Source organism: Lepidochelys kempii, chromosome 5, assembly GCF_965140285.1.
Source record: "Lepidochelys kempii isolate rLepKem1 chromosome 5, rLepKem1.hap1, whole genome shotgun sequence".
NCBI lineage: Eukaryota > Metazoa > Chordata > Testudines > Cheloniidae > Lepidochelys > Lepidochelys kempii.
This window is the reverse complement of record NC_136384.1, coordinates 83,672,975-83,694,845: the sequence shown is the minus strand read 5'-3', so window position 1 is coordinate 83,694,845 and position 21,871 is coordinate 83,672,975. Positions and strand designations below refer to the sequence as shown.

Below are 21,871 nucleotides of genomic sequence, written 5' to 3'. Positions count from 1 at the left end.
TTGCACTCCCATACAGTAACATTATTGTAGCATAAAATTATAATCATTAGAAAATCAGCTATCTACAGCTCCTAAAAACAAGTGAAACATTTTTGGTTTCTACTGTTATTTATAAAATTAAAAAAATGCAAAGAGTCTGCAAGCTATATGGAATTGTACTATATATCCTAAGGGTGTATTAATTCTCTTAATTCCAGAATGCCATCACAACTCGCACATCATTAATCCTATTAACACATTTTGTCTTCAAACTATGTAAGTCATTAGGATACTGACACAGCAAGTCTTGAAAGACTGCAAGGTATTCATTCCACATTAGAGGAATTTTAACTCCCCATGTTGGTATCTGAGATATGAACTCCTCCCACAACTCTGTTTCATTAAAAATGACAGTAAGTTACATTTATAATGTGCACCAAGGAGGTTTAAATAGTTAAGTTTACTGATACTTCAGGATTCTTTTTGCTTTCAATCTTTTTGCAATTACTATTCCTGACAGTCTCAAAAAAGCAAGTAGGCATTACGCTTTTCAGTGGCTTTGACATTCCTTAAGTCAATACAAAACCAAATTCTCTGCGTTATTGTGAGCTGCATCACTTTGTGGTTCTTTTATTACTTCTAATTCAAATATACTCTCCTGCGTTCGCTGTACTGTCTCCCACATATTGACTGGGATAAAGAATTCTCCTTTCTGTACATCACTACTTGAACTGATCTGGATGCACTGCTCAACAGGATTGATCTTCCCAGGTGTAGTTGTGAAGACATCTCCAGAACTGCTAATCGAATTCCTGGCCTACTTTACCTGCATGATAGGTAGGTTTTCTCCCAGAAGCACAAGAGTATTGGATCCAGTGCCTGGTAGCAGAGGCCCTAAGTCTATTTCTTGAGTCTCAATATGAAAAAGAAAAAAAAACCCAACACTTCTCTACTGTTTCAGCATTTTAATAAATTCGTGTGGTACATCTGGGTACCCTGTCTTTTCCTGATTAATAGTATTAGATAGTTTATTTTGTCTTCCGGGCATGACGCTTTGAATTGCTTCTGTCTTGTATTCCTTCATGCTTTACTTAGCCATTATCACATCCATTCCTCCTTCTAGCAAAACTGAAATGATGGTGGTGCAAATCAAGTTAACTGATTGTAATACACATTCTCTCAAGATGTCATCAAAAAATCCTTCAGAGTGGCAGCTAAACACTGGTGAAATCCTAACCTTACAATTGAAGTAAATGGCAAAAAAAGGGAGTTTTGCCATTGATTTCAGTGGGTCAGGATTGGAATTCCCACTTGATTTCTAAATATAAATATTCCCTTCCCTCAACCTCACCCAACCCCATCTTCAACTTAGCCTAAAATAGCAATAAAACAAGCTGAAGCTGGATTTTTATATTTCCAATTTTCCATCCATTTCATTTGGGCCCTTTGTTGTATTGCTCCCTCTACCTCCAACTTCCTTAGTATCTTTGCAAATCAAAATAGCCACGTCAGCCTGAAATAGATATGATTATTTCTACAGCACAGCTAAACAGAGATGCTAGATGATTTTTTTCATTTTCACTGAGCTTAGTCAAATGTACGAATTAAAAAAAAGAAGAACAATATACTTGATTACATACAGAAACAATGCAGAGATTCATACTTACAGGCTGAGGCTGTTCTGCAATACAGCAGTTGAAACACAACCAGAACTCACTCATTGTTTACAGTCTGACGTGTGAACACAGAGGATAAGAGCAAGCAGCAAAATTCCAAATCTCTGCTATAGAGCCTCCACGTAGAAAGTTCCTTAGCTCAACTACTGTGTAACGGACCGAAAGTGGAAAAGGTTTTTCTTCTGTTGTGAACTTTTCTCAATGGCAGTTAAGTCCTGGGATAATCAAGTTTGTGGCAAAGATGTAAAAGAGACTTCTCTCCGAATGCGTTAGTCCAAGCACCAAAGAAGCATGTATAAATGGTCTCTTGGTCCTTATTCTAAAGGCAATAACCTGAAAGAGAAAAGTGTGTCACGTCAGTAAGAAAGAAAACAGGTCTTTTTAAACTGACAGATTTCAGAATATACAGCCGAGAGGCCCTAACAAATATTTAAACCATGAATCACATATATGAACCCAAAAGATGCACACTTATTTCAATCACATTTTTTTTCTACAGACACACCACTAAAAATTGTGTAAGGCAGAGCCTCAAGTAGTACAAGGATTGCATGACTTCTTGTAATAAAATTACAGATAACGTAACCAGAATCTACACTTAGGAATAGTCCTGACTCGGAGAACGTTCATTAGCCATCTTTTTTCTTTTGGCTGCCCATTCTCCCTTCCAAGCCCCTTAAGCAAAAATAAATAAATAAATAAATAAATAAATAAAGGAAGTTCCGATCAGAGTCATAGGAGAAAAGGACAAAACTTCAGAGGGATATCTACCTTCTGACATCTCCTCCCACCAGCTTTTAAAATAAATAAAATAAAAGCAATATTCAATAAAAGCAATAATTTGTTCCAAGCACACTCAGATTAGGCCCAGTTACAGCCAGTTAAGATGCTGGGGGTGCAAATTTTAAGTATGTTGTAACTGGTTGCCCTGACAGTTGTTTTTGTAATGCTGATGGGGACCTTGCTATCCAAGTCACCCTTTTCTAATTCTGAAAAAAAAAAAAAGTTACCAATAAACTGAAGCTAATAAGGCACAAATTCCATCAACACAAATACTTTTCTTTCCCTCCCCTCTACCCTGATGCTCCATATACAATTCCATTCATAATGGGAAAAAACATGTGAAATGTGGGGCTGTCTTCTTAAAACACAAACTCCTAGTGTGGAACAACTGACACATTAAATTCCAGCCATTCTTTTGCTGAACTATAGAGTGGTTTTTTTTTTTAATTTTTGTTTAACCTTTAACCTGAAGTCTCCATCCTTTGCCCCCCAAGTAATTCCCTGGTGATTTTACTGTGGTCATTCCATTCACAATCTGTCTTATCCTTATTTTGTATATAAATGGAAAATTAAATGATTATAAAATTTATAAAGTTACACAATTAATTTTTTAAAATTTAAATACTGACTATATAAATGGTTTAATCCATTTATGGAAATCTAACATGCAAACTGCTGTACATTACTATTTAAACTACTGCATTACCTAGAGATTTCAAATAAGTTTGGGACTCATTGGGCTAGACAAAGTACAAAGAAAGAAAGGAGATTCTATCCTGATGAACTGACGGTCTAAATTTATGCATTCCAATTTTGCAAGGAACTTAGATGTCACGAAATTTGTCTCCAGCAAAGGTAATTAGATATTTGTGTTCATGTACAAGAATGTCATTCTAAGGAACAGAAACTATAGTAATAAGCAGTAGTAGAAGGAGAAATCATTTCTTGGCGGTACTGCACTCATGGGAGGGACACAAGGGGGGGGCATGTGACCTCCCATATGACTCCTCCCTGCCCCTCCCCAGCCCAGGACCCCCACACTCTCCCCGTCCCCTCTGACATCCCCCTTTGATACAAACATCAACATGCTTAACTACTCACTTTCCCCCCAAATATGTAGTATTTCAGTCTGTTTATAGGAATATGGGAGTTGGGTGAGGAGCCATTTCAACACATGTATGATTTATTAAAAGACAAATTTTAAGTAGAACTGTACCCTAAACTGCATTATGTTATTCACAGGTGCCAACTCTGTGGGTTCTCTGGGGCTGGAGCACCCATGGGGAAATTAGCGGGTGCTCCGCCCCCACCAACAGCCGAACTCCCCCTGATGATGGGACAGAGGGGGCATAGTGAGGACGTGGTGTGCTCAGGGGAGGAGGTGGAGAAGAGGCAGGGCAGGGGTGGATACTTGGGAGAAGGGGGTGGAATAGGGGCAGGAAGGGGGTGGAGCTAGGGTGGGAAAAGGCGGGATTGGGTGGAGACTTTGGGGAAGGGGTAGAATGGGGGTGGAGTGAGCCAGGGGCAGGAAGAGGCAGAAGGGAGGGGTCGAGCACCCACCAGACAGAGGGGAAGTCAGTACCTATAATGGTATTGTACCCAAACATCGCATTTCAACGCGGGATTCAACTTCCTTTAAAGGAACAGACTCCTGAAACTCCTACCAGTCCACAAAAAAGGACCATAGTCATGCAAATAATCCCATTGTCTTCAATGGGATTGATCAAATGATTAAGGGTTTACAGGATTAGGTTCCAAGTTTGTAAATTGTTCTGGATGAAACTGACAATGCCTTAGCTGTCAGATCAGAAGAAGCTTCATTCAAATAAAGGTGGAGAGATGTGTGATAAGTCTTAGCTCCGTTGCTAAGATGAGGAACACATTTTCAGCGAAGTTCTTGGCAGATTCCTGAGGCAGCTGGCTGGTTTAAGGCTGTCAGTGTCCGGCATTATAATCTTCACTTATAGTTCTCTCACCCACAAAGCTGGAAAATGGAGCATTTGTTTTCATTGTTTTGCTGCTCCAGTTCCAGTTCACAAAATGCATGTTAGACTAGTTTGGCTGCAAAGAAGAATTCTAGGTACACTGGGGACAACACCTGATTCCCATCAGGCTGCAGAACTGGGCTGACATCAGACTCCAAACATCCTCTGGTCAGTGCAAGCAGAGGCATTCCTCTAATGATTTGGACTTGATGTGATGCAGTATGGATGTCATGGATAATTCAGACCAATGGGGAGAAACAGAATAAAAACACGGTTTAAACAGCTTCCATCCCCCCATCCCTCCCCTCTTGAGGACTCCTGACCAATTTAACTGCACAGTGCATATGCTAACAAACTTAAATAAAGCCTTTGTTTAAGTTTGTTAGCATATGTATTGTGCTGTTAAATCCATGTAAAGAATGAATGTCCTCCCTAGTGCAGCCCCTCTCCCCAGAGGGGCAGGGGCTAGCCCCAAGTCTTTCTGGTACCCCACACCTGCTAAAAATCTCTTGCTGGTACTGTGTACTGGAGGTTACTACCCGACTTGCACCCCTGGTAATAACACTAATTTCTATATTTTTGATTTGAAGAAGCTACTAACAAAATTGACAGCCCCTGTACTTGACGATAGGCTTGACTACACTTGAAACGCTACAGCGGCACAGCTGTAAGCCACCTCCCTGAGAGGTGGTAGCTAGGTTAATGGAAGAATTCTTCTGTCGCCCTAGCAAGGTCTACACTAGTGGTTAGGTGGGCTTAACTACATTTCTCAAAGGTATGGATTTTCACATCCCCGAGCAACATAGCTCAGTCAACCTACCTTTTTAGTATAGACCAGACCTACATTTAACCACCCCAGAATTAGGATAAAATGGAAAAGGTATTCTACCAGCCCTTCTGGAAAAAGGGGTAAACTGTGAGGTGGCAAAATTTGCAGACGATACAAAATTACTAAAGATAGTTAAGACCCAGGCAGGATGCGAAGAGCTACAAAAGGATCTCTCAAAACTGGGTGACTGGGCAACAAAATGGCAGATGAAATTGCATGTTGATAAATGCAAAGTAATGCACATTGGAAAGCATAATTCCAACTATGCATATAAAATGATGGGGTCTAAATTAGCTGTTACCACCCAAGAAAGATCTTGGAATCCATGTGGATAGTTCTCTGAAAACATCCACTCAATGTGCAGCAGCAGTTAAAAAAGCAAATAGAACGCTGGGAATAATTAAGAAAGGGACAGATAATAGGACAGAAAATATCATGTTGCCTCTATATAAATCCATGGTAAGCCCACATCTTGAATACTGTGTGTAGATGTGGTCGCCTCATCTCAAAAAAGGTATATTGGAATTGGAAATGGTTCAGCAAAGGGCAACAAAAATTATTAGGGGTATGGAATGGCTTCCGTATGAGGAGAGATTAATAAGACTGGGACTTTTCAGCTTGGAAAAGAGACAGCTAAAGGGAGATATGATTGAGGTCTATAAAATCATGACTGGTATAGAGAAAGTGAATAAGGAATTGTTGTTTACTACTTCTCATAGTACAAGAACTAGGGGTCACCTAATGAAATTAATAGGCAGCAGGTTTAAAACAAATAAAAGGAAGTATTTCTTCACACAATGCACAGTCAACCTATGGAACTCCTTGTCAGAGGATGTTGTGAAGGCCAAGACCATAACAGGGTTCAAAAAAGAACTAGATAAATTAATGGAGGATAGGCCCATCAATGGCTATTAGTCAGGATGACCAAGAATGGTGTCCCTAGCCTCTGTTTGCCAGAAGCTGAGAATGAGCGACAGGGGATGGATCATTTGATGATTACCTGTTCTGTTCATTCCCTCGGGGGCACCTGGCACTGGCCACTGTCAGAAGACAGGATACTGGGCTAGATGGACCTTCTTATGTACTTATGTTCCCTCAATCCACTGCCAACACTATGGACAACAAGCAATTTTGCTTTTTTTAAAAAATAAAAATAAAAAAAAACTTGTAAATCTTTTAGCAGACTAAGGGATTTCAAAAGGAGGAACTGAGGCAGTGCAAACATGGAATATTTTCACTAGAGAAAAAATGCTTCTTAAGAAAACAAACACCATTCTGCCTCAAGATATTACATTATGCTAGAACAACAACAATGAAGTCCAGATGTGCATTAGCTGTTTTGATCTCTCAAGGAGACATAATCAAGACACTAAGCTACAGATCTACAAATATAGCCAGGTGAATGTGGATCAACTACCAACTAGTCAAGAAACAGCAAGTTTCCATGACAGCTGGCTGCCCCCAAAACAAAGAAATAAAAGAAATTAGTTCATAAGCCTTCACTGCAGAGTTGACTTTATGCATTCCCCAGAATTGTCATTGTTGCTGATCTGAAGAAATGTTTGTTCTACCATTATTTTATGCACTGATGCAAATGGAAGAATTAACAGAATGACTCAAGTACTTAGGCTGTATAATATAAATGACAGTAAAATTTCACTAGATTAAAATTTTAAAAATACCAAAAGACTTCAATGAAGCAGTTTTTTAAAAGTCAACTCCAAGTACACTCACGGCACACTCAGACCTTTTAGATTGGGATTTTCAAAAGTTCACGGCATGGGCCTAACTCTGCTCCCCTTGGAGTCAATAGTAAAACTTCCATTGACTTCAATGTGAACAGAATTAGGCCAGCACAGAGAAATTTTGAAAATTCCACCCTCAGTTTGTTCTCATAACTCTAATCCCAGGAAGCATCCCACTTTGTTTCCAGAATTCTTCATATCCAGTACTGCCACAATTTTTTTTTTTTTTTGCAACCAGAATATGGTTAATTTGTTAGGTATGGCACTTCTGACTCTTGTTTAGCTCTGTGACAGTACCCAGCAAACATCTACAATTAAAGCTTAATGCTGTATACTGTTTAGAAGCTGGGATTCCAAGTTGCTCAGAGGTGAAGAAAGGCATTGGTTTCTAGCTCTTGCAACTCAGATGATACTAACTACTAAGACTATGTTAGAACTGAAATGGGAAAAGCTAGCTGATAATCTGTGACAATATTACAAGGCCTGATGTATCATTACCTACTAGAGCAGAGGTCTCAAACACACAGCCCACAGAGTTATTTCCTGTATCCCGCTATAGCTCCCCTTAACCCCCGCCCTCTGCCCCCCCGCCACCGCCACCGTCCCCCCCCCCCCCCCGAGTGCACCATGTCCCCGCTCCTCCGCCTACCTCCCAGCACCTCCCGCTTAGGGCTTTCCAAGAGGGAGGGAGGAGGAGGCAGAGAAAGGGCTGGGCCGGGGCAGGGATTTGGGGAAGGAGTTGGAATGGGGGTAGGGAAAGGGTGGGAAGAGGCAGGGCAGGGGCAGGGCCTCATGGAAGGGGTGGAGTGGGGACAGAGTCAGGGGAAGAGTGTGTGTATGTGTGCGTGTGTGTGTGTGTGTGGGGCTTTTGTATCTTTGTATGAAAAGGTGTAACTGATGCGGCCCTCGGGTCAATGTACTAGTTCTCATGTGGCCCTCGTGGTGATTTGTGTTTAAGATCCCTTTACTAGACCTAGAAATAAATACCCTGTGGAACTGTATTGTTGGGTTTCCCTTTTCCCTAGCAATGGTATAACATTCATCTGTATCCCTGGAAGCTCCAAGTATCAGACCATAGAGTGTCACTACTCCCTCAGTCTAACAGAGCTTTTTTGGCACAGGTCCAGAACTGAATATATTAAGTTCCTGTTATTACAGTGGTTCAATTTTCAATCCCTGGTTAAATCTAAACCCACACATATAGGGAAATTCTTCCGCAGCTCATAGTCTTATTTGCATGCTAATACCTAGAATGCTCTTCCAACTTTTTGCAGGTTGAAGTGCTGCAGTCAGTTGAAGACCTGGGAACAATCCACAAAGCTTGGACATGCTTGCGTTCGTCTGAAATTCTGTTCTGGGTTGCAAAGCTTGTGAAATTCGCTCCTCTCACCCCCAAATCCAAACATTTATTTTTGTCTGCAAACAAAACCCACTAAACAATTGAACCTCAAAGTATAAGTTACATTACAGTGAGCCTACAAAGACCATCATTCTTGTATAGCATATAACAGTGCCAAGAACCCCTTTTTTTCTGCTTCCTCTCCACGTGAGAAGAACTTTTCCTTTCTTTTCCCTTTAGAAATAATTTCTATGTCTTGAAACAACTGAATGTTGTATGTTGAATGTTGTAGCATTTTAATTATCTCATTTTTAAAATTAGGTTACCAGAAAATAAAGTAAATAAAGATGGCTATTTGTTAAAAGCTGGAATTTTATACGCACTGCCCTGTAAAACAAATGACTTTTATTGTGGTTTGATTATTATGTAGGGCAAGGCACAAAGAGCCTGTGTAAAATGGAAAAAATTCAATTAAGCAGGTGGCAAAAGAGACATCAACCTTCTAGCTAGCAATAATGATATACTCCGCAGAGTCCTCTTAACTTCCTCTGGAACCCTGTTTAAGAACTAATTCAAACAAGGAGAGTAAGTTGTTCTTTTGTTGATTATTGGTTTAAATATGAAGGGTACTGATTATACCTACAGCTACCAATCAGGTAATTATATAAATCATGATCTCATGTGAAAGTACCTAGGCCTGATCCTGTGAGGTGCCAAGCACCCTAAAAGTAACATGCTTAATGGGGATTTAGACACTCAGCACCTCACAGGTAGCGCTCTGCACTTTCACAGCATCAAGCCCTTAATGCGGTATTGTGAGAGTAGCAAACCACATTACATATTGCTGCATTTGTCTGTCTAGACCTCCCAGATTACTGGGGCCCCACTAGCTTATCCTCTTAAACAAGACTGAAGCATGCAGTTCAAGATGACTGCTTTAAAAAAAAAAAAACCTAAATTTTTGATCTTACATAATTTCCCAGTGCTGTTCTAGTTGAGCAGCTGGGTAATGAAACTCCAAATGAGACAGACTATATCCTCATCTTGCCCCCACTACCAACTTAACAAGAGCCTTACTAAAGGAACACCATACACTTTATTACTATAGCCCACTAACGTCTTTTGTAAGGTTTAGTTGAAGAATACAATTGAGGGTTAAAGAGAACATATAGAACAGTGTCACACAAACTGTCTCTCAATCAGCATTAAAAGTATCGTACTTAAACTTTATTTTGCCTTTCGTGTTGAATTTAATTAAACAGTACTAAGGGATGAGGATCCCTAGATATACAGATCTATTTTGTTTTTCACAAATTGAAGTACTAAGGAGATTTTCACTGTTTCAAAGTGAGTTCTATGGCTGATCAAATGCAAAAGTGAAACTACGACTCAGAATTGTTACACTGCAATCTTAAATTTAAACTGCTGAAATAAAATGTCACAGACAATTAGTGGGTAGAGCAAGGTGTGGCAATTAGGAGTATGAGCAGAGGTTTAACTTATTAAAACAGTATTATTAACTTTACTGAACTTTGATAAACCTTGAGAAAGAAATTTTAAAAGAAAAAAGTTCTCCTTTCAGGCTCTCCAGGACTCTTCATAGAAAGGGGGCTAATCAGTGTTAATCTTAAATTACCTGAATAGGAATACAATATACGCTGACAGTGGGAGGGGAGGGTTTGAAGAAAGCAAGTTGTTCTGTAATTACAGTGTAAGAACTGCCTCCTCACTTTAAAACACTTTAATAGGCTCCCTTCATGGGTCAATCTTCCTTACCCTCTGGCTGTATTTTCTTCGCTGAAGCTTCAAACAGGAAGTGTGGTAATCGGGCTATTTGATGATTGCTAGCAGCAGATACAAAGCGCAGTAAACCACAGGAAGAAAAATTAAATTCAGATAGGATAATAGCACCTGCAGTAACTAGCCTCCCCTGATACCAAGGCCCACAATGTTATTTTAAAAGAACATTTACATATCTACAAAGTTGTCAACAATATTATTTTATACTTAAGTCGTTTATGGGACAATGAATTTGTTAACAATTAAGTTCATGCTCAGGTTGCACAAAGATACAGTCATTGGAAAGGAAGCTCCATTTTAAATATTTGTGTTCTTGTCATGTCTACGCTATCCATCCCATCTGGGTACTGGTGGGTTTGGAAGTCAAAGTTGTTTGATAACTGCAATGAGGACTACCCAGCAAGGAAGCTGGGAAGTCTGCCAACTGGGGGTGCCTGACCAATCTGCTTAAATCAAACGTGTTGCTTTTGATAAGTAAATATCATGAAGTAAAAGGCATGCTATGCTACGCTGTTAGGTCATTTAAAGACCCTCTGCAGCCACCCAAAAATATTAGCATTCCCCAAGAGCTCTAATCTAGTCACTTGTTTGCAAGATTATATTCATTTTATCACAGCTCATTGTCTACTACAACCTTATTTCAAAAGCAAAATTAAATTTACCATTTTCCCAAATAGTTTCCAAGTACACAAAATCAGGGCTGAAGGTGGGCAACAAGAGGGGCAGAAGAGGCAATGAAGGTCAACCGCAATGACCTGCAAACTTACACACTAGACCAGAAGAACCACCTCCTCCAACTGACCAGAGACTCTCTGGAGGGAGCAGGAGATGATGGCTCAATGCCCTTCCCCCTGCAGACCCCATTAGTATCTTGAGATGCTTTAAATCACTCAAAACACTTTCATGACTCTCCTGATTGGACAGTTGTTTTGGGGGGTTAATCCTCACATGTAGTAACTCTCCCACTCAACTCATGATCTCTGAAGGAGAAGATGAAATGGGAAGTAAGGAAGAAGGGCATGATTGTATCAAGGACAGATAGAAAGAAGGAACACAAAAGGAGAGGTTGGAGGGGAGGAGAGAAGAAAAAAAGAGGAGGACTTAAGAATAGCTAGACAGAGGGACTTCTGGAGACAGTTTATATATTAAAGAATGGAAGTAATAAGCCATGTGCCACTTACTGCCCTAGCCAATCTACTTGTACCATGAGGGCCTACCTCATACTCTTTGTCTTTTCAGTCAAGCTTTTCAGGGCAGGACTGTCTTCCTACATAGCTCTACAGCACTCAGCACATAGAGCCCTACTTGCAATAACAATGCTCTTATAAAAACACACACATTTTTTGCTTAGACCGCTACTGACATTATTTGGTGCAAGAGTCTGAGCAAAACCTAGAAGTAAATTCTAGGAACATAATTCCTCCATCTGGAAGTCTGAATGCAAGAGAATACTACCAGACCAACACAGAACATTAACAACATTACTTCTTTCAGTGTGTTCATGCACTTAGGACGGAAGAATCCAATGCACCTCTACAGACTAGGGACCGAATGGCTAGGCACCAGTTCTGCAGAGAAGGACCTAGGGGTGACAGTGGACGAGAAGCTGGATATGAGTCAATAGTGTGCCTTTGTTGCCAAGAAGGCCAATGGCATTTTGGGGTGTATAAGTAGGGGCATTGCCAGCAGATCGAGGGATGTGATCGTTCCCCTCTGTTCGACACTGGTGAGGCCTCATCTGGAGTACTGTGTCCAGTTTTGGGGCACACACTACAAGAAGGATGTGGAAAAACTGGAGAGAGTCCAGCGAAGGGCAACAAAAATTATTAGGGGTCTGGAACACATGATTTATGAGGAGAGGCTGAGGGAACTGGGATTGTTTAGTCTATGGAAGAGAAGAATGAGGGGGGATTTGATAGCTGCTTTTAACTACCTGAAAGGTGGATCCAAAGAGGATAGATCTAGACTATTCTCAGTGATAGCAGATGATAGGACAAGGAGTAATGGTGTCAAGTTGCAGTGGGGGAGATTTAGATTGGATATTAGGAAAAACTTTTTCACTAGGAGGGTGGTGAAACACTGGAATGCGTTACCTAGGGAGGTGGTGGAATCCTCTTCCTTAGAAGTTTTTAAAGTCAGGCTTGACAAAGCCCTGGCTGGGATGATTTAGTTGGGGATTGGTCCTGCTCTGGGCAGGGGGTTGGACTAGATGACCTCCAGAGGTCCCTTCCAACTCTGATATTCTATGATTCAACAAGGTGTTCCCTGGCGATCTTCAAAACCCACAGTATAAATTAAGAGGCAGCAGCCTCACAGAAATGTCCAATATTGATTTTATGAAAGACTAAGAATTCATCAGATCTCATTAATGCTACTTTTGTCCTTGGGGTACCCGGAATACCCTTAGCTCTGAAGAATTCTGAAATATTCTATTCTACTGTTCTATGCCAGGAGGGAGCCCCATATTCACCCCCACAACAACATGCCACATTCTGCAGCTCAAATACTTATTTTTTAAAACAAGGTCCTCCCACATTTCACCTCAGAACACAAGTCCTCCTCATTTTATTGAAATAAAAGTTAAAACTTATTTGTAATTCTAAAGTGTGTGGGGAGAGAGGGAGTGGCGGGGGGGCGCGTTAAATCTTCTCTCACAATGAGGGTTGCTGGTAACAAATGCAGAATCTCCTTACAAAGATTACAGCTCCTCGTCCAAACAGGTGCTTTTAGATTCCCCAACTTTAAACTTTACCATCAGACAGTAACTCTAAGCCAAGCAATAGAGTGGCTCAATTCCGCATGCTGTAGAGTGGCTCCAGCTGAAAGCAGAATTGATTGATCCTTTAACCCTTTCCAATGTGCTTCATTCATACTATCATCAATTCCCTAAAGAACAATTACCAGCTAGTGTGGTAGCCAGAAATACTTCATGTACAATGTCTACTAAATTTAAAAATCACCGCTTTCTACATACCAAGGCCTCTCTCTGGGGTAACTCAAAACTCTGTATAGCAGGCAACCCCATCATCTGGCCAGATTGGATTAGGAAGGGGACCTTGACCATCAGTCCATCTATTGGAAATTATACCTTCCTCCCTTTTACAATATTAAAAGAAAGATTAGTTTACAGTGTGGGAGGAGGGTCTGGGCTGAGCCTGGAGCAGGGGATTGGGGTGTAGGAGGGAGCGAGGGGTGCAAGCTCTGGGAGGGTGTTTGGGAGCAGGAGGGGGCTCCGGGCTGGGGCAGAGTGTTGGAGTGCAGACGGAATACAGAGTGCTGGTTCTGGGAGGGGTGGGGGTCATGGGGTCAGGGCTGGGGTTTGGGGTGCAGGAGGGGGTATGGGTGCTGGCTCTTCGATGGGACTCAGGGCTGGGGATTGGGGTTCAGGAGGTTTGGGGTGTAGGAGGGGGAATGGGGTGCTGGCTCCAGGATGGGGCTCAGGTGAGGTATCCCACCGGCTGGCACTTATTGTGGGTGGCTCCCGGTTGGTGGCGCAGCGAGGCTAAGGCAGGTTTCATGCCTGCTCCACACCACTCCCAGAAGGGGCCAATGCGATTCTGCAGCCCCTGGGCGGTGAGGAGGGGCACGTGGCTCTGCACGCTGTCCCTCTCTACAGGCACTGCCCCCAAAGCTCTCATTGGCCACAGTTCCCCGTTCCCGGCCAATGGGAGCTGCGCTGGCAGTGCTTGCAGGCTGGAGCAGCGCTTGGAGATCTCTTACCCCTCCCCCCGGGGGCATGCTGGCCGCTTCTGGGAGCGGTGTGGGGCCGCGGCAGGCTGGGAGCCTGCCTTACCAGCACCCCCGCTATGCTGCTGGAGATCGCAATCAACTGGGAGAGTCCTCAGGATTGACCTGTTGATCGCAATTGACAGGTTGGTGAGCACTGGTCTAGAGACTAAGGAGTGGCAACATATCCAGCTTAAACATACCATCTCTCAACTGTTTCGCCCTAATGCCTGAGCTACTCCTGACCCACCTGGACTGCTTTCATTTCTCCAAATATTACCCAGATTGCTAAAACCGATGGCAACACTATATGCACATTTGGCCAGCAAATTTGAATTAAATACAGATTTTCTAAAAAAGAAATGGGAGGAGGAACTAGACCAATATTCTCTGCTAACTGGTGGAAACAAATTTTAGCCAGTGTTCCAAACTGTTCCTTGAACCTCCATTTATGATTAATTAAGTGGAAAATCATATGGAGGAGGCATTTGACCCCTCTTCGAACTCAAACAGGTGCCACTAAGTCAGACAAATGTTGGGACTGTGATTCAACAGGTGCTAATTTAACCCATATGCTGTGGGAATACTCCTCTACCTCTATGTTTTGGCAAAGCTTAATTGCAGTGTCAACTTTTGCCTACCAAATAAAATTGTGTTACAAGCTAAACATGTAATTTTAAATTTAATGGATATGAATTGGAAGCTGAATAAATCTGAAAAACTTTGGCTAAGCAGACCACTAATAATTGCTGAAAGACTGCTACTACAAAAATGGTAATCCAAACAGTGACCACTATGGAAAGAAAACCCAAGCAAAATTCTCATAGATATGGGATGCTTTCCTGGAAGAATCTGAATGAGCCTATTAAATGCCAGAGCCTCCCCCCACTTACTTCCTCCCCATCTCTATGCCCACCTCCTTCCCTCTCCATCTCTAAACCCCTCTTCTGAACTTTGCTTCTGTTCTTTATTTTATCTTAATAGTTTTTCTTGAACTAGTTGGATTTTTATAAACCAATTTGTTTGTCCGAAAATTGTGTAATACAAAACATGGATTTATATTTTAACCATTTCATATGACACACATAATTCAACGTTTCACATATAGCTACAGTTAGGTGGCAGATGGTTAATATATTATGAGAAGTTTATGTACAGTTTGTTATATTTTCTGTATTTATATTTTAAAATATTTAATAAAAAAAAGTTAGTAAAAAAATCTTCTCCCCCAATGTTTTTCACTCTGAAACTGACACTACACCTACATACTTTCCTCTTGCTGCTCAGCTGATAGATAGTTAAGGTGGACTAAGTAATGTGCCTATTTTTGGAGGGAGACTAAGGTTTGCTGCTCTTTTGATCGATATCTAGCAATCCAATTATGCAGCTACATACTAAATCTCAACTTGTCTTCTCAAATCTATACATTTACTTAAGACTGTCCCCACACCCCATTACAGTACACTTTGGACAACAAAGGGGAATGTCACTCATCATCACTTGAACTTTGTTTACCAGTACAGGACAGAACATTCCATACCTTCATCAAAACCAAAGATTTTCCAAAGGCCATAAATTTTTCTGAGAACTATGACGGGAGGCAATAAGAATATTTACTGGAGCTGTTCTGAATGCCAAGTTCTCCACTCAGACGCAGAACCCCCATTGAAGTTAGCAGGAGTTTTATGCATGTATCTATGGGACTTTGACTCCTAAAAGGTAATTAGTACTACATTAAAACAAAATCTGCAAATCATTTACTCTCTCAGATCCTGAGGAACCTGAGTTGCAAGTTACTCTGCTGGATCACATGAAAACACATTCACCATAAACAAAGGTTTTAAGAGCCCTAAACCCTCCCCTTCACTTCCTTATAACATTCTCATAATAGCTTTTTGCTTGAAATTTCTTAAATTTAGTCTCAACCCAGGAATGAAAAATTTGGGAAAGAGATTCAGCTAAGTTTAGATTACCTTTAAAATTTTTCTGCCCTTAGGAATTTTTCTGCCCAATTTAGGACCCAATTGTGCAACCATTTCCACGTTCTCCCCTTTATCCATATGAGTAAGGTTAAACATGAGCGTATTTGCAGTATCACACCTTTTGTCTGTTTGTTGGTGGTTTTTGTTTTGACAGATATGACTTATGTTCCTTAGGTGGATTTCGGGATTCACTAGTAAGTTGGGTGAGAAAGTGTTTGTGGATGGGGAGTACTGATTATCTATAGCCAATTCTTAGTTTTGTACTCAAAATTTCAAAGGAATACTTAGACTTTCACAGACATTTGTGTACTTTGAAAACACTTTGATCTTCAAATTTGCCAGGGATTTAGCCCTTCATGGCTAGTTATTCTGAACATGTTTGAAACTTTTTGGCTCAAAAGCAAATGATGTAAAATGGTGCAGTGGATATGCACATAATAGTACTTTTTTATTATTAATCTCTTATGGCCAATTCCAAACCAAGGCAATTTTCCCCCATTCTGACTTTCTTTTAACAACCCTGACAATCTATTTTCATGCTTACATTCCTTTCAGAAAAATCTCAAATTTTAATGGAAGCAACACAACCCTAAAATCGGCTCACAGGGGAGGATACTGAAGATTACTAAGTTTTGCATTTCCATTCAGTACTAAAAGGTCTGTTTATTGACAGAGGTATCTACCCTGTAACATTGCAGGGTATTAAACCTGGTTATTGCCTTCAGTATGTAAGTGTTCAGTTACAGTAGGGAATGTATACTGTAGGGAAACTTAACAGGAGAGAAAAGAGGACTGCAAAAGGAGTAGGGACAGAGTGCTAGAAAGAAAGTATAGGGAGAAAGGTTGGGCTCTCACATCATGTAAATGATGGTATGTCAGAGGAAGCCATAAAGTAGTTAAAGGCAGGAAATCATGTGATTTAGTTCAGGGAAAGAACAGCCAGTTCAGTTTGTGGGTAACAACACTGTTTGCAAGTAAGAGCTGGAAGCAGTAATAAGAGTGTGTGTAACTCCTTTTTAAACACCTTGCCTGTACAAAAGGGTAGAGATCCTTTCCAGAGATTTACTTTATTGAAGAACATTTCCTGCATAATTTTATTTGATCATTTTCTTCCCCTACTGTTTCATTTGGACACCATGTTGCATTCAATTATTTCTGTTTGAAGTAGCTCAGCTTCAAAAGGTCTTATTAGTCTGTCAAAACCCACCACACACACACACCCCCCACCAAGCAGTACTGCAGTGGCTTCATTATCTTCCATACTGTAAGGCAGGGATTGTAAAAACCTAATCCATAGAAAATGGTTTGCAAAATATTTTACCCAGCTTCTTCAGAAACAAAAGTTATACAAATAACTTTTGGTAAAAATAACATTTGGGAATTATTAACCAGAAGAGATGCCTGGGTAAAAGTAATATATATGCAAATCAAATTTTACAGAGGGTAAAGTGGTTCTGATTAGTGACGCACACAGATCAATGTTTTACAGCAGACAACATCAAACTCTGCATTTATAAGATTGTGTGTGTGTGTGTGTGTGGTTGGGGGGGGAAGGGGTGTTCCATGCAGCAGAGTTTCCCAGAACAGCTGATGTATAACTTGTATACAGTCTCATAAATACCATATGCACAAACAGTACAATTTATATTTTTATGGTGTTAATGCAAGAGTGTTAAATAGTAGAACAAGAAGCATGGTACAGAACAGTTGACAGAAACCATACAAAAAAGTAATGCATTGAGGCAGAGCATTTAAAAAAATGTAATTTAAAAATGGAATAAAAAGCTTTAATAAAAAGTACAACTGGAAGTTGCAAAGAACCCAGTTCTATAGGTCCTGCAATACAGAAACACAACCTCTTCAGCTACATTTGCTTTAAGAAACTTGATCAAATATTCTCTACCTACTCCCTGATAGATAGAATTCTTCCAGTTCCTGAGGGTCATCACATTATCAAATCAGTACATCACACTTTATAGAATCACAGAAGGTTAGGGTTGGAAGGGACCTCAGGAGGTCACCTAGTCCAACCCCCTGCTTGAAGCAGGACCAATCCCCAATTTTTGTCCCAGATCCCTAAATGGCCCCCTCAAGCATTGAACTCACAACCCTGGGCTTAGCAGGCCAATGCTCAAACCACTGAGTTATCCCTCCCCCACTTGGCAATCTAGAGAGAATGAAATGAAAGGCTATCCTTTCTTCTCCTCTACAGAACTCTTTGTGAATCCTAACACATAATTCCAATCAAGGCAAAAAGCAGTGCAATGGAAATTCTTGCGGCCTTCCAAAAGCATGGCTACTAATTATTATTATTATGTGTATTGTGGAAGCACCTACAGGCAACAGTCAGGATCATGGTTCTTTTGTGCAGGCCACTGTACAAATCAGTATAAAAGTATGTGCAGACTTATGGTATAGAGTGAAAGAGGCACGATGGACGAACACTCAATAGACTAGTCAGTGTTTGCTGGGGGAGCATGGTTCAATTTCTAATACAGTAAAGCAGCATAATAATTCATTCTTAGCATTTGAACTCCAATTTAAAATGAGTCAAAGGCACCAGTGCTATTTCTTATAAAGATTGTGGCCTTGGAAAAAAAGTATCAAACCTTAAAAGTAAAACATCAGCAGTTGATATGAGCAGACCTCATCAAAGGTCATTTTATTTAAGCAAAGTTAGTTTACACAATCTCCATTTCTAATTTAATCTGACATTCTACGATACCTTATTCTTGCAACAGTGTCTGCCATCAGATAGAATGTGTCATTTATACTATTGCTGTCAGTTTCCCTCACAAAATAATCTTTAAAAAAAATAGTTACAGTAAGTGAAGTAAAATCAAACTCTCCTGGACATGATCAAGTACATTTATTCAGTCACCGAGGAACTTTGGCTGGGCTGTACATTTTGCTGTCTGAAAAGCCAGCTAAATCACCTCTATCCCAGTCTTGTTTGGTGTAAGCCAGTGTGTGTTTCAAACAGGAAGGGTGCATCCGTTCACCCATCATGCTTCTGCTTTAGCTTTCAGTTCCCCAGACTACAAACAACAACTTAATACTGAACATTTTCTGCTGAAAGGGCTACAAATCAGATCTCTCATCAGCTGGGCTTTCACTCTCTTAACCAGGTCATCTATTTATGTTTACTCCCTATTCCTTTGATCACTCTCTCCACTAGTAACTGTTTTCCATGGTGTTCAAAAAACTTGGATGGAAGATCTGACTCAACAAACTTTAAAAATTAAAAAACCCAGGCATTTAAACAAAGTAGACATGGGGTACATTTTCAGATGTGCCTAAATAACTTAGAAGCCTGTGTTCCATTTTCAAAAGTTTCTAATGGCATGTCTCCACAAGCAACGTTAAAGCGCTGGCCATGTAGTCACGGCATAGCGCTGGGAGACAGTTCTCCCAGCGCTATAAAAAACCACCTCCACGAGGGGAGTTGCTACCAGCGCTGGGAGCGTGGCTCCCAGTGCTCGTGCACTATCTACATTTGTGCTTTACAGCGCTGAAACTTGCAGCGCTCAGGGAGGTGTTTTTTCATACCCCTGAGCAAGAAAGTTGCAGCGCTGTAAAGTGCCAGCGTAGACAAGCCCTAAGTTAGTTGGTAGCCTAAGTCTCATTGAAAGTCAATTAGTCAATTTTTGAAAAATTTAACAATAGAAGTTAGACACTGAAGGCACATATTGGATCATGCAGCCCATCGCCCTGCCACTGAAGGACTGTTCCAAAGACTAAATTTGCTAGAGCTTAGTCCAATCTAGCTTTAAAAGTTGCAAGCTAGAGCTTGCATCACGTCTCTTGAGAGTGCATTCCACAGCTTAATGCATCCCTCAATCAAGCAGCTTTTCTGAGTCTATTTTTTCCTTTTCTTAATTTCATTCCATTGACCCTAGTTATACCTCTGTGCACTGCACTAAATAATCCCCTCTCCCTCCTTGCTTTTAACACTCTTCAGATATTTGTAACCTAATATACCTACCTCCTTAGTCACTGCTTAATCAAGCTACATATATTGAGTCTTTAATTTTTCCTCCTATGTCATTCCCTACAGCTCTCTGATAATTTTTTTATGCTTTTCTCTGATTTCACTCAACATTTAGCAATATCTTTCTGATCACTTGTAGCCCAGATTAGAATATTTCAGGTGCAGTCACACAAGCACCATATACATATAGGGATTATTATACCTCTGCTCCATAACATGCCAGTTTCTCATACTCCTTGCATCTCTGTACTGATATTTTAGAAATGCCTTACCTATTTGTTTCATAACAAGTCCATCTTGTAATAGACAAAGCAAAGCAAAAATACAAGCCAGAGTGCTTAAGTAGAAAAAGTAGCGGGGTATTGGAGCATACTTTAGGGCTATTAAATGTAAAGTTTTAAAAGAACTGATACATGAGCTGGTAAGTGCCAAGGGACCTGCACGGATTTTGTTACTTTAAAGACAATAAAAATGGGGGGAGAGAGGGAGAATGGCGAGGGCCTGAAATAGGAGATTGATAAGACTATCCTTATAACAAAAAGCTCTGAATGGAAACCAATAGACTTTGCCCAAAGTTTATCCTTGCCTTGAAGCAGGAGAAAATCTGATAAATGGAGTTTCACTTTAGCTTCAGTCAAAATGCTATTATATAATTGGTTACGGCAATTACGATTTTCCTACACTTCCTACAGCAACACTAGATGAATATTGTCTTCATTCTCCACCAGTGGAACGCCAACACTGCTATAAAAAGCTGTGCAGAGCATAAACCCTCTCTCTACCAAAAAGCTGTGACCTTAAAATGCAAGCCTCAAGAAAGGCAGTGCTAATCTGACAGATTCTCAATACTGGATGAGTTAAGTGACAACGACTGTGTTCCATGCACCAAGATCAGGGTACAGGTAGTGCATCTACCAATCAAACTGTAGCCTCTCTGGTAAGAGTTACTGCTGCACTTTATTTTCAGAAAATTAAGATCCTTCGGTACTTTTAAAAAAATCATTTTTAAGTAAAGGACAAAAATCTAAGAAGCACCACAGACAAGAGAAAGCTTAAGTGTGTATGATATTAAAACTTAACAATATAATGTAGTTTACCCTAACTCTCCAGGAACAATGGCCCAAGCTGTGGTCCTATAATTTTTTTTTTTTTTTTTTTTTTTTTTGTAATTTTCCCCTGAAGAAATGATACTTTACTCCCAGCGCTAAAGGTAATGAGCGCACAGCAAGAGGGGAGAGCTTGAATTTATCAAACACAGGATCAAGCAAAAATCAAAAGTCAATTCCCTTAAGGGAGAGGCAGAGCTCTAAGCACCCAGGCCTGGTTTCTACTTGCACTGGCTGACCTCTGTTAGGGCTTCGGCTCTCTCACTTCCAAGGACAAGCCTGAGAATTCCAGCTGAACTTCAGGGGACGGAAAGCATCCTTTATTGTCTTCACCTCATTCTGTTTCCTTTCCTATAGCTGAAGTTGTACAAAATGCACATTATTCTCCTCCTGTAGCAAGTAAGGCAAGTAAAAGCTTCCTAAATACTCCTCAATCTTCCCAAACCATTCCTTGGGGGAAAGGGAGGGAAGCTATTACTGGATCATCACAAATTTTTCCCCACCAATTGACGCAATCAGCTGTTTTTGTAAACTCTTCCCTACCAAAGCAGCACAGGTTACTTTGAAGTCTGCTTATGAAGGACAAAGGTTTTCATGATATGACTATAATGGGTTGATTTATCAAGCAAGGTGGTAGTTACAAGTAAAAGTGTTATCTGACTCACCTTAAATACACGAAACACATTTATGCTTAGCCAGGATTAACAGCAGCTTTGGAGTGAGACAGCAGAACTGAGCACACATTATTTTCTTGTTTTGAAGCACAGAAGGCATTCTCTCCCCAAGGCCACCCTACTGTGCCTGTGTGCTGACAACAAGGTGTTATTTCACCATGATACAGAATGGGCACAATCAAAGACGACTTATTTATTTTATTTTTAAATGTATTCCCCAGTTCCATCATGAGCAACTGTCAGACCCATGCGGGCT

At 40.6% G+C, this 21,871-nt stretch overlaps 1 protein-coding gene across 1 annotated transcript in view; it reads right to left on the bottom strand.

Moving 5' to 3' along the window:
• Positions 1-21,871, bottom strand: part of CDC42SE2 (CDC42 small effector 2) — a 117,465-nt gene that overhangs the window by 43,815 nt on the left and 51,779 nt on the right. The window contains exon 2 of the mRNA XM_073344880.1: positions 1,647-1,988. Coding sequence (XP_073200981.1) covers positions 1,647-1,700 — 54 coding nt within the window. The 5' untranslated portion in view covers positions 1,701-1,988. The remainder of the gene's footprint in view (positions 1-1,646; positions 1,989-21,871) is intronic.